General features: G+C 40.2%; 1 protein-coding gene across 1 annotated transcript in view; it reads left to right on the top strand.

Moving 5' to 3' along the window:
• Positions 1-12,126, top strand: part of ERAP1 (endoplasmic reticulum aminopeptidase 1) — a 25,039-nt gene that overhangs the window by 10,943 nt on the left and 1,970 nt on the right. The window contains exons 7-23 of the mRNA XM_009326139.1: positions 3-90; positions 251-389; positions 1,608-1,742; positions 2,295-2,415; positions 2,773-2,927; positions 3,492-3,605; positions 4,359-4,490; positions 5,028-5,159; positions 5,309-5,389; positions 5,832-5,989; positions 6,487-6,566; positions 6,850-7,033; positions 9,103-9,259; positions 9,350-9,534; positions 10,243-10,404; positions 11,284-11,424; positions 11,532-11,613. Coding sequence (XP_009324414.1) covers positions 3-90; positions 251-389; positions 1,608-1,742; positions 2,295-2,415; positions 2,773-2,927; positions 3,492-3,605; positions 4,359-4,490; positions 5,028-5,159; positions 5,309-5,389; positions 5,832-5,989; positions 6,487-6,566; positions 6,850-7,033; positions 9,103-9,259; positions 9,350-9,534; positions 10,243-10,404; positions 11,284-11,424; positions 11,532-11,613 — 2,246 coding nt within the window. The remainder of the gene's footprint in view (positions 1-2; positions 91-250; positions 390-1,607; positions 1,743-2,294; positions 2,416-2,772; positions 2,928-3,491; positions 3,606-4,358; positions 4,491-5,027; positions 5,160-5,308; positions 5,390-5,831; positions 5,990-6,486; positions 6,567-6,849; positions 7,034-9,102; positions 9,260-9,349; positions 9,535-10,242; positions 10,405-11,283; positions 11,425-11,531; positions 11,614-12,126) is intronic.

The raw sequence follows: 12,126 nt of genomic DNA, 5'->3' as shown, positions 1-12,126 counted from the left end.
CACTCTCAGCATCCAGTACTTTGCAAATCTCTCCGAGTCCTTCCATGGTTTTTATAAAAGCATCTACAGGACCCAGGAAGGAGAACTCAGGTAATTCTTTTTGACGTGCAAAAGTTTTTGGTAGTACCTGTAGTTGTTTTGTAAATGTGAAATTACTCTGTTTTCACACATCGGGGGGGGGTGTGTGTGTGAACACTGCGCATACGAAGGTGTGTGACCAAAACCCCTTTTTTTTTTTTCCTCCACTTAGAGTGCTTGCAGCAACACAGTTTGAGCCGACAGCCGCGCGAATGGCCTTCCCATGTTTCGACGAACCCGCCTTCAAAGCCAGGTTTTCAATTACCATTAGGAGGGAACCAAAGCACCTTGCGCTGTCCAATATGCCAGTTGTAGGTGGATACTTTTAACTGTGTGCTGTTGATTGGTGATCTTTGAAACAAGGAAGCAAAAGGAGGAGAGAATATCCAGCCATTTGCCGTTAATGGGAATGGTCATCTGAACATTACCGCAGTTCTTCTATGAGAGTGTGTGGTGCTGTTGCTGGTAGTCCTGACACAAGTTTGGGAAGGAATGAAGAAAATAGTGCATGGTGTGGGTGCCTGCTTCTCAGCAGGGGTGTGAGAATGATCAGCACAATGTAGCCTCCATAGTCTTTATTTTACTCACAAAATGCTTTCCATCGTAGATTTTAAGATTAATGATGAAATACATATGAATAAATACATGATTCATGTGTATTAACTTAATTGTCAGATAAGCAGGACCTTCTCTGGGGAAAAAAAAAAACTTTGGACTTCAAAAAAAACATCTCAGAGTGAAAGTGCTGTGCATGTAATAGCTACAAATACTGTTTGTGATTATAAATACTTACGCACATATAGGGTTAACTACGTTTTGTACATTTGATCTTACTTTGGGTGTAAGAGATTCTTCATAATTTCTTCTGTACTATTAGTTACTGGTTTGCAAGGAAAGTAACCCTTATAAATGAGGGAACAGCACCCCCCCACCCTCCCCCCCCCAAGTACCCTTCAAAAACGAAACATATAAGGAGTGGGTGCCAGTGTCACAGTTCAGTGTGGCTAAACGTGTTCTGGTCTAAGTTTGTTAGCTAAGGCTCTCTGTAACCAAGAGGGGAAAATGGATACCTCCAACACGTGACTCCTTTTATGCTAAAGTAGGTACCTGTGGTAACTGAATCACGATTCGGAGGAGTTCATTTCTCTCGTGTAACAATGGCTGCTGAGCTTTATACAGCTTCTAATCAGCTGAAGTTGTGTGAAATGAATTCGATCAGTGTGCTGGCAGACACTGAGAAAAACTGATGCAGTGAACAGTATTTTCATTTTTCTAGTTTTACCAATGTAGAAGTAAGTAACGCTTATGAATGAAACTGCCTATATATACGTATATGTGTTTTCATTCTCTGTGTGGGGGGGAGTGGGCATGGGGATGACTTCTTTCCAGTGTATCTTTGAAATGTAATGTAATGTAATATCTTTAAAATGTAATGTAGTACCTTTAAAATGAGAAGAAACACAACAATTGTTGGTGCCAAGGTCCTCACAGGTACTGCTAGTGGCTGATAAGCTGCGCTCGTTTTTTAGGTGAAGTCTGTGACTATAACACCCTGCCTTGTTGAGGACCATTTTGATACCACCGTCAAGATGAGTACATACCTTGTGGCCTTTATCGTTTCGGATTTTAAATCCATCAGCAAAATAACCAGTCATGGAGTTAAGGTAACTCTGTCTCATTTTAAGTCTGTATGAATACATAATGGTTTACTTTTCAGTTAAATCATCAGATTTATATATCTCAATGTTTTACAGGAATGAAAGGAAAGAAATTGGTTTTGTAATTGGATTATTAGTTTGCATTCTGAGCTTTATTAGTTTGAAAAGTTTTTGGTAATGGGCTTACTTTTTATATAATTATATGCATTGGTAACATAGTTTGTTTCATGTAAGATTATATAATTAAAGGCAAGTGAAATACAGTTTTCATGGAGAATCAGCACTAAAATAAACCTGTGTCAGTTGAATGACTAACATGGTAGGGGTGGAAATAGAAGTCTTTGTAGGGGCATACTGGTTCTGGTGAGTAAGCTTTAAAAGTTGTATTCCTAATTCTGATAATATTTTTCTGCAAACGTTTTCATAACTCTTGTATGAGAAGTGTTAGGTGTGTGCTCTGGTGTCCCTTTTTATGGTCATTCAAGTACCTGTGATAAAGAACAACTTCTGTAAGTTTTTGATGCTGGTATTGAAGTGCTGCCTGCTCGTCTGCTGCAGATTTCTGTGTACACAGTGCCAGACAAGATCAACCAAGCTCATTATGCGTTGGATGCGGCAGTGAAACTTCTAGACTTCTACGAGGATTACTTCAGCATTCCATATCCTCTACCTAAACAAGGTAAGTGTTAAATTTAATTTAATGTATTCAAGAACATTATTAAGCACAGAGAGTAAAATAGCACAAAATCAGTAATTCAGAGTATTAAGACAGGGCCAAGTTTGGCTCACAGGCTTTTAAAGTGGCTGCTTCACAGAACTTAAGGACAGGTTGAAAAGCTCCGCTGGGAACTGAAGATCCTTGTCTTCTGTATAGAGCTTTTTTTAGACATTTGTTTTTGCGATTACATTTAAGAGACCCCTTGGAAGTATGTGTGATACCTGTGCCTGTGTGGGAGCAGCCATGAAGTGGGAGAGCTGGTGAGCGAGTTCTTTATTGAGTAAAATGATACTAGTACTATTTTAATGTTTTTTCTAGATTTGGCAGCTATTCCCGATTTTCAGTCTGGTGCTATGGAAAACTGGGGACTGACCACATACCGGGAATCTGCATTGTTGTATGACCCTGAGAAGTCCTCAGCATCTTCTAAACTTTGGGTTACTATGACAATAGCCCATGAGCTGGCTCATCAGGTGAGATTTGGGGAAGAATAAGAAGTTCAAATGGGCCTGCAGAGGGGTCGGGGCTGATGGATCCTGAGCTATAAGCTGAAGATGCTATATGCATCTTCAAGCTGCTTCGGCTTGAGGGTGCTCGTCTGTGAATCACGAGGACTGTTTCTGGTGACGGAGTCCTGGCAGGCTGCATAGACACGGAGGGCTGTAAACAGAAAAGTGTTCCGTTCAGCAGCTGTGGGGCCTTTGCACCGTTGTCAGCCCTTGAAATTAATTGCAGGCCACCAAAATAGGAACCTAAAAGTTTGGAAAGGTTAACTGTTTCATATATGGCTCCCCTGCCAAACGTGGTTTCTTTACAAGGTTTCTTGGAACGTGAGTGGAAACCTGTGTTTTAGCGTATTAGCATTAAAATGAGAATGCAATGGGAAGAGGCCAGAGCAAACTGTATCACTAAAAAAAGGCTCCTTAGAGGGCAATATCGTACTATAAATGCAGTTTCATACAGGTCAGTGGCAGCTTTTGTGATAAATGGTGTATTTGATTTCAGGAGCTCTTTTGTTTTTTTTCTCCCCCCCCCAGTGGTTTGGCAACCTCGTTACCATGGAGTGGTGGGATGATCTGTGGTTAAATGAAGGGTTTGCAATGTTCATGGAGTTCGTGTCAGTCAGCGTTACCCATCCAGAACTGAGAGTTGTAAGCAGCTGTTACTGTATTTTTATTGTTACTGTATTTTTATTTTATGACTGCCTTCTGAAGAAGGGATAAAGACCAAGCAGATTTGTGCTGTGAACCACTTTTAGATTTCTGTTTAATAGGATTATCTGATGATGTTAACTCTGAAAGATAGGAATGTTGATTTTAACTATATGTAAGTATTTTCAGGAACTGATGATGGAAGTTAATGATTGCAGTGAAAGTGTATTCTTTTTTTAAAGACATTGAGACTTCCAAAATAAAGAAATTATTTTATCTTATTTCATCAAATAGGGTCAGACTTGAAAACACTAAAATCCTTCCACTAGCTTTAGCAGAGGTCCGATATATGAAATTTTCTACAAAAGTGAGATGAACAGTGCATTTGGGCAGAATTTTGCCGTAGCACTACAGTGGCACGATAATAGGGAAATTCACCTTTTTTTTTTTTTTTTAATTTGTTTTATGGTTACTGACCACTCTGTCATCAAACTGTTGGAATGTGTGGGTGTCTTTTTGGAGTTATTTTTAAGTCTCACTAGCTTGACTATTTAAGTTAGTTTAGAACACTAGAACTCATTTGGCTGTCTGTATTACTGTTTTTTTTTATGCTCTGGAATAAAAAGAAAGATAGGTTTTGTTTTCTTTGTATGATTTAAAGATCATGTGGAATGGACTGAAAAGTGAACGAATAGGAATTCAGTGGTCACTGAGCAAAATGTAGTAGTAATACTTGTTTTTGCCTCCTATTAGGAAGACTATTTCTTAAGGAGATGTTTTGATGCCATTGAAGTGGATTCATTAAATTCATCACATCCTATATCTACTCCTGTGGAAGATCCAGCTCAAATTTTAGAAATGTTTGATAATGTTTCTTATAAGAAGGTAAAATACGTAACTGCTATTGATTTCAGTTGTACTGCTTGTACTATACAACTGGATTTTACTGATTTCATCCCTACGTACAAGACGTTCCTGACACAGGGTGTTAGTGGTTTTATGACTTGAATAATTCCTTGTCCAAAACACCTGGGTGGATTCAAATGGCAGTTGCCTTTTCCATTTCTAAAATGAGGAAGCCTTTACTTCTTCTATCTGTTCTGTATCAATTTAGTCTTAAATAATTTTTTTAGGTTCTTAACCCAAGGAGTGTTTTTCACTGGAACATTATATGGTGCTGGCTTGTATAGTAATTAAAAAAAAATAACATAACTTACTCAATCAGTGATATTTTTAAGAGTAATGATCAGAAAAAAACAAAGTACTGTTTCAATATACATAAAACCCGATTATTTTTTGATCAGAGAGACATACAAAACTGAACTGTTAATGTAGATTAGTGGCATGCTGAAATTTTTCTGAAACAAGGATCTTGCCAGCTAAGCAGTAGTTTTGTAAACACTTTGTCCCTCTTTTTTCCAGGGATCTTGTATATTAAATATGCTGAGGGACTACCTGACTGCTGATGTGTTGAAAGCTGGACTTGTGCAGTACCTGCAGAAATACAGCTATCAGAATACAAAAAATGAAGATTTGTGGAACATTATGACAAATGCAAGTATTCCGTACTCTCTTATGTTTTTCAATTTCGTAACTTCTCGTGAATAATGTGTCTCGCTAATACATTACTGAAGACTATGACCAGTATTTATGATTATGACATCAAAGAGAGATGCCCAAAACTTCTGTTTTTTTCCTTTCAGATTTGCCCTACAGTAGGTAGTGATAAAAATGAGCTACAAGGTGATGGTTTTTGCAGAAGCCAACAGTCATCTTCAAATGCAGTAAGCATCTAGTTTTCTACCCATCAGTATTTAGGAGTTTGACACGTGTCTGTGCCTTCTCATGTTACTATTCCATGCCGTGGCATTGATACGTGCACCTTCCAAAAGAATTCTTTGCCACTTGAGCATGGTTCTAGGGAGAGTGTAAGTTTCTTCAGTTCAACTGGAAACCTGTTTTCTCTGAGATTGAACACAAATCCTACTCCTGTGCACAGGGCTGACTGAAAAACAGCAGCGCTTAAAGCGATGTTATTAACTATATGAAAATGTCCACAAGAAAATCAGCTGGAGATGTTATGATATCCAGTCTAAACATACCTATGTAGAGCTTACACATACCCAGCAGCTTTTAGAGTTCTTACGTACCCATTTCTGTTTCACTGTCAGTGTACTCCCATCTTCCTCCTCTTATGTGTCTTCTTTTTCCCTTGCTAAAAACCAGCACTGGACTAAAGGAGAGACTCTTGATGTAAGGGCAATGATGGACACTTGGACACTGCAAAAAGGTTTTCCCCTGGTAACTGTCACGGTGAGAGGGAAGAATGTCCACCTGCAGCAGGAGCGCTACATGAAGGGAGTGAATTCTCCTTCATCCACAGGGTAAACAAAATGGAGAAATCTCAGCACGCAAACTGAGATAGTCTCCTATGGCAAACACTGTTGTACAATAAGAGCTTTTGCTCTTGTTTCTTAAGGAACGCTCCCTGAGCTGTTTAGTTGTGAGTCTCTCCCTTTGTAGCTCAGGATCAGTAGTACTCCTGTCGTTGGACCCTGCATGCCTGTCCAAGGTCCCAGTAGCTGCAGAGCTGCCGTGGCCAGGCATCTGGGTGAGCTGGGTGAGCCTGCGCTGGAGACACGCTAGTGGAACTAGGCTGGAAAGTTCCTATTGTTGCGGCTTCAGTGTCAGTGATCCCCAAAGCAAACTAAATGCAAGCTGGCTAGACGTATGTGGCTCTGCACTGAAGTCAGGGCTGTGAGTGCAGCACGTTGCTGTTACTGTACGGGCAAAAGATACTGCTCAGTGGTTAGACTGGGACAAGTTGGAGAAGCTTTTGCAAAGTTCTTTCACTAAACAAAGCACTTCTGTTTTGCAATAGGTACTTGTGGCACATTCCACTAACCTACATTACCAGTAAATCTGACACTGTTCAGAGATTTTTGATGACAACTAAAGCAGGTAATTTCTTTGACTAATTAGGCCATTAATTTATTCAAAGTTTGTTTGCAAGACTTTTAGTTTTGCTGGTTTTTTTTCAGAATGGGGAACTGGAACTACTAGTACCAGAGAAGCAAATTTTTGTCAGCTTAATACTACCACCATAATGATCTCTTAATATATTCAGAAACCATGTTACTGTGTTCTTTCAGTCACTGAAATGAGAGTAACAGTATTATTGGGTATAGTACTAGGATGTGTTTGAATCACTAAGAAAAAAAGGAGTTATGTTTTTTGTTTCCAGATGTCATTATTCTTCCGGAAGAGGTGGAGTGGGTTAAATTCAATGTGGATATGAATGGGTATTACATTGTGCACTATGAAGATGACGGATGGGATCGTCTGATTAACGTTTTGAAAGAGAACCATACGATGATTAGCAGCAATGACAGAGCAAGTCTCATCAACAACGTATTCCAGCTTGTGAGGTATGGCCTTCTGTCCAAGACTGAAAAAAATACAAACTGTGTATTTATGAGTATGTATCACTGAGGAATTAAGTGTTGGTAACATATATAGTAGTATTCATCAAATCTATTAAATAGACTGAGAGCATATTCTTTTCTTGCTTACAGCAGTGTAAATGTGGGATTTCTCTTCGCTGCAGTGGATTTATCTAAGCCTATTTAGTGAAACGTATTCAATAAAGACATGCTAGCAGAAGGATGCCAGTGTGAAGTGATGGACTAGGATAATGTTTTTGCACCTGGAAAGATACTGGTGCCATTTGTCAGTTACAAACAAGGCTATTACAGTCATAAAGATGTGACACGATTATGATCCTGATTAGTCTTAGTTCTGTGGATGCACTAGAAAAGGCTGTGTCTTAGAAGCGCTTTGCAAACACTTCTGTGTGGCAGCCTGGCACAGAGAAATAAAGAGCTGACAGAAGTAACTCCCGGTCTGAGTGTACGGTGTTCAAGAAAGAGGGTAGTGGGGGGAGCTGGAAGAGAATTAAGACCGTATGAATTTGAGGTGGCAGCTCACAAGGCAATGTCAGCAGGCTTAGTCAAGATTTTCATTTGGACAGCAGAAGAAGGGTCTTTCTATTTTGAAGAGAAAGAGGAGAGCGCTGAAAGACTGCTCTGCATGTTCAAGGAGCTTAGAGAGGAAAGGAAGGGACAATTAGAGATGCAGATTGGGTTAAGCAGGGTTCATTTTATGATGGGTGACTAGAACATAGTTGTATTTTGAGGCAGAAGAGGCAGGTGAATAAGGACAAAATGAGAATGTGTGCAGGGAGCTGACATGGAAAGGAAGCAGAAAAAAGGTTTTGCGGAAGGATGAAGAAATGAACAGGGAGAGTGAGAAAAGATCTCTTGCATTTTCTCTGTTTGCTCTTGGAAGAAATCATTGAGATGTGTCCTGGCAGAGGTAGAAGACAGTTTGCAAAGTCAGGTAAAGACAGTGAAGGAGCAGTTGGGATTGTAGCTTTGAGGTTTACTGCAGGCTAAATATTTACATGTTAGGCTAGAAAGATGTTGCTGAGGAAATTATCTCAGTCATTGGATTCCTTGTGTATGGTTTGTAGAGCAAAAGCAATAGTGGGGAGGGAGCAAGAGGGAGAGGCTGTGCTCAGAAAACCTTGGCATATGAGAGATGGGGGGGGGGGAAGTCAACACTTCTAAATCATAGAATCATTTAGGTTGGCAAAGACATTTAAGATCATCAAGGCCAACTGTAAACCTAGCACTGCCAAGTCCGCCACTAAACCATGTCCCTGAGCGCCACATCTACACGACTTTTAAATACCTCCAGAGAGGATGACTCCCCTGGGCAGCCTGTTCCAGTGCTTGACAACCCTTTCAGTGAAGAAATTTTTCCCAATATCCCATCTAAACCTCCCCTGGCGCAACTTGAGGCCGTTTCCTCTCATCCTTTCGCTTGTTCCTTGGGAGAAGAGACCGACCCCCTCCTCGCTACAACCTCCTTTCAGGTGGTTGTAGAGAGCGATGAGGTCTCCCCTCAGCCTCCTTTTCTCCAGGCTGAACAACCCCAGCTCCCTCAGCCGCTCCTCATCAGACTTGTTCTCCAGACCCCTCACCAGCCTCGTTGCCCTTCTCTGGACACGCTCCAACACCTCAACGTCCTTCTTGTAGTGAGGGGCCCAAAACTGAACACAGTATTTGAGGTGCGGCCTCACCAGTGCTGAGTACAGGGGCACGATCCCTTCCCTGCTCCTGCTGGCCACACTAGTTCTGATACAGGCCAGGATGCCGTTGGCCTTCTTGGCCACCGGGGCACACTGCCGGCTCATCTTCAGCCAGCATTCTCTTACAGTCCATTTCTTAGTTCAAAGATTAAATATTAGGTTTCATAGCTTACCTAGCTGCTCAGACACATTTCACTTCAAAAAGCAAAGTTAAAAAGAGATTTGGAAATACCTTTAAGGCTTTACTATTTGTATAGTTTTCTGAAAAACATTTGTCTTGGATTTTGCTTTTGTCTTTTAAGTTTAATTATAACTTGTTTTATCCCCTCTCTTCTACTTCCTTAGCATCAACAAATTGTCAATTTCCAAAGCTTTTGATTTAACTTTGTACCTGAAACATGAAAGACAAATCATGCCTGTACTCCAAGGTATGAATGAGCTGATTCCTATATACAGGCTCATGGAGAGGAGGGATATGGATGGTACAGCAAAACAGTTAAAGGTAATATTTTAAGTAACTAGAACTTTGTAACTCTGCCTGTACCCTGTAAAATGCACTTTAAAATATATCTTCATTGTTACCTTATTTTAGGAGTATATAATCAATCTATTTAAAGACTTGATTGACAGGCAGTCTTGGAGTGATGAAGGCTCAGCATCTGAGAGATTGCTTAGGCACTCGCTCCTGCTGTTTGCGTGTGTGCACAGGTACCAGCCGTGCGTGGACAAAGCCAAAGGATATTTTACAGAATGGCAAAAATCCAATGGAACCTTGAGGTCTGTTCTGTAACTATTACTGTTTTTTTCTGATACTCTGTTTAGTTACACTAGAGTTAATTTATGAAAAGAGCTAAACTTCAGTCCTTTCCACACTCTGAAGTTGAACCTTCTTAGTTTTGTATCTCATGCTTTAGCTTTCAAGTGCCTTTACAGTTTGGTGTGTAATATGTGCCCAAACTAGCACATAACATCATGTGGTACTCCACAACTTGGGTTGTTAAAGATGTTCTGAAAAGTGAAAATAACATGTATTCCCTCATTTATGTGTCTGAAGATTGAACTATACCTGCTGTAAAAATAGGTAACTACTGTTCATGAACTTCACCTTATTTTTGTTTCTTGTCACGACGTAAGATCTTCCTAAAACACCCTCCAAAATGTCTCTGAGAGATTGTTCTGGGCAGGCCAAAGAAGACCGTCTTATGTATCTGACTGGGCATAGCCATGAAAGGAATATACAAAAATAAAGAAGAAAAAAAAAAAAGAACGACAAGTCCAGAATAGGAACAGGAACAGTACTGAGATACAGCCTGAGATGTTTAACTGTTTCCCAGCCACAGGGATCACTTTCTGATACCCCTGAGGGACCAGTATTTTTTAATAAATTGTCTGCTATGCCAATTGACGTGATGGTGACATGGTTGTGTTTCTACATGTATTCTTAAATATGACTTGGAGAGTAACTTGGTATTCAATTTGTTGTAGCTTGCCAGCAGATGTGAAGACAGCAGTGTATGCTGTTGGAGCACAAACGTCCGAAGGCTGGGATTTCCTCCTCAGTAAATACAGACTGCAGTTGTTCAATGTAGAGAGAGAGAACATTGAATTAGCTCTCAGCCTCAGCAGAAGTAAGGACAAACTTCAGTGGTAAGTAGCTACAGAGAACAGATATGTGTTTGGGGAAAATTTACGAACATTGAAACAGGAAATAGAATTATTCAGAGTCTTGTTTCATCGCTTTTGAAATTCGTGGTGTATAAAATGCTTTACAGAGTTCATACGGTGGGAGGAAGTGGCCGCACCTTTGCCTTTCTGCGTTTCGGTGCCGGGAGTCAATGAGCTCAGAATTTGCAGTAGCAAGTTGGGACGAAATACAAGTAAACAGCTATTCAGATACCTTATCTTTGCTTGACAGACAGTTCTTTATTTACCTTTGTAGTTACTTTGATTATAGGTAGATATGCTGTACATCTCTTACAAAAATTTGAGGTTTCCTGCTTTTAAGAGAGCCAAGGACCACTGAGTTTTTCAGGTGCTGCCTTCAAACCATGCATTCCGTGAACCTGATTTCTGCCATTTGATGGGGGTGACAGCACGGGACACTGATTTAACTGTGTTCAGGTATCACTGGAGACACACTTTAGCTGTATCATTATGTTATTATTTATTCTATGCATTGCAGTGCTGTTTGGACACCTTAGTCATGAGCAGCACTTGCAGGCCTGAAGTTTGCACTGATACTTAGTACAGAGCAAGTACCTTTCTTACAGAGGGAGGAGCGAGGGTCATATTCATTTGGAAATTTTGAGTAGGAGCAAAATGTAGCCTAGTTTTTACCCTTAATATTCAGAATACAGGTCTACCGAGTAACTGTAACTGTGGAAGTAACAGAAATGGGAAAGATGGATGTGGCTGAGGAGTATGTCGTGAAAAGCTGGAAGTAACCCAGCAGAAATGGTGCGTCAGGACCTTTGTCAGCTTTATCTACTGGTCTAAACAACTTCCATTTCTGTTATTAATTCTTAGGTTAATGGATCAAGGTCTGCGTGGTGACATCGTAAGAACTCAGGATCTTCCACATATTATTGTATTTGTTGCCAAAACCCCATCTGGCTGTCATCTAGCTTGGACGTTTTTAAAAGAAAATTGGGAGAAAGTTGTAGAAAAGTAAGGAACATAAGTTGTTTTACTGCTCTCTCTACCCAATTGTCCTTTAAAACTCTACTTTCTACAAAAATAGACATTTTCTCAGTATAGGTGATTCTTTTTGCCAGATTTGAACTCGGTTCCAATTCTGTAGCAACCATTGTCACTGGAGTGACAAGTCGGTACTCAACAAGGTCACAGCTTGCACAGGTAAGCCATTCAGATCCTGGTTTTAAAAAATGGTTGTAGCATAACTGAAATGAAAATTTGGATTAGATCTTAACATGGTAAAAGCACGACCAGTTATGAAGCATCAGGGCAATATCCTGCCTTTTCCTTGAAGAAGATTATAGCAGTGATGAGGTAGATTACTCAAGGAAGAGCATTAATTCAATGGCAAGGAGAAAGATGTTCTTTGTTTAAGCAGTGAGCTTGGAGGCAAGAGTATGAATATTTGCCAACGCATTTGTGGTTTACCTGCCTTCCACCCACTCTGGAAAGTAGTGAGTGGGGAAAAAAAAGTAGGTCTTTTCACAGAGCAGACAGAAGAGAAATGCTGAAGGACAGTGAGAAATCATCTCCCTGTTCTACATCTTCTATTCCGGGGAAAATTCTCCATGCTCCTGGATGTCATATATGATGGTCATTTTGTCTGCTTATTCCACTATCTCTGTTGATGGTAAAAAAAAAAAAAAACAAACCCAAAACCAAAAAAACCCCAGA

This window comes from Pygoscelis adeliae, unplaced genomic scaffold, assembly GCF_000699105.1.
Source record: "Pygoscelis adeliae isolate BGI_AS28 unplaced genomic scaffold, ASM69910v1 Scaffold756, whole genome shotgun sequence".
Classification (NCBI taxonomy): domain Eukaryota; kingdom Metazoa; phylum Chordata; class Aves; order Sphenisciformes; family Spheniscidae; genus Pygoscelis; species Pygoscelis adeliae.
Note: the sequence above shows the minus strand (reverse complement) of the source record. Positions and strands in the feature narration are given on the sequence as shown.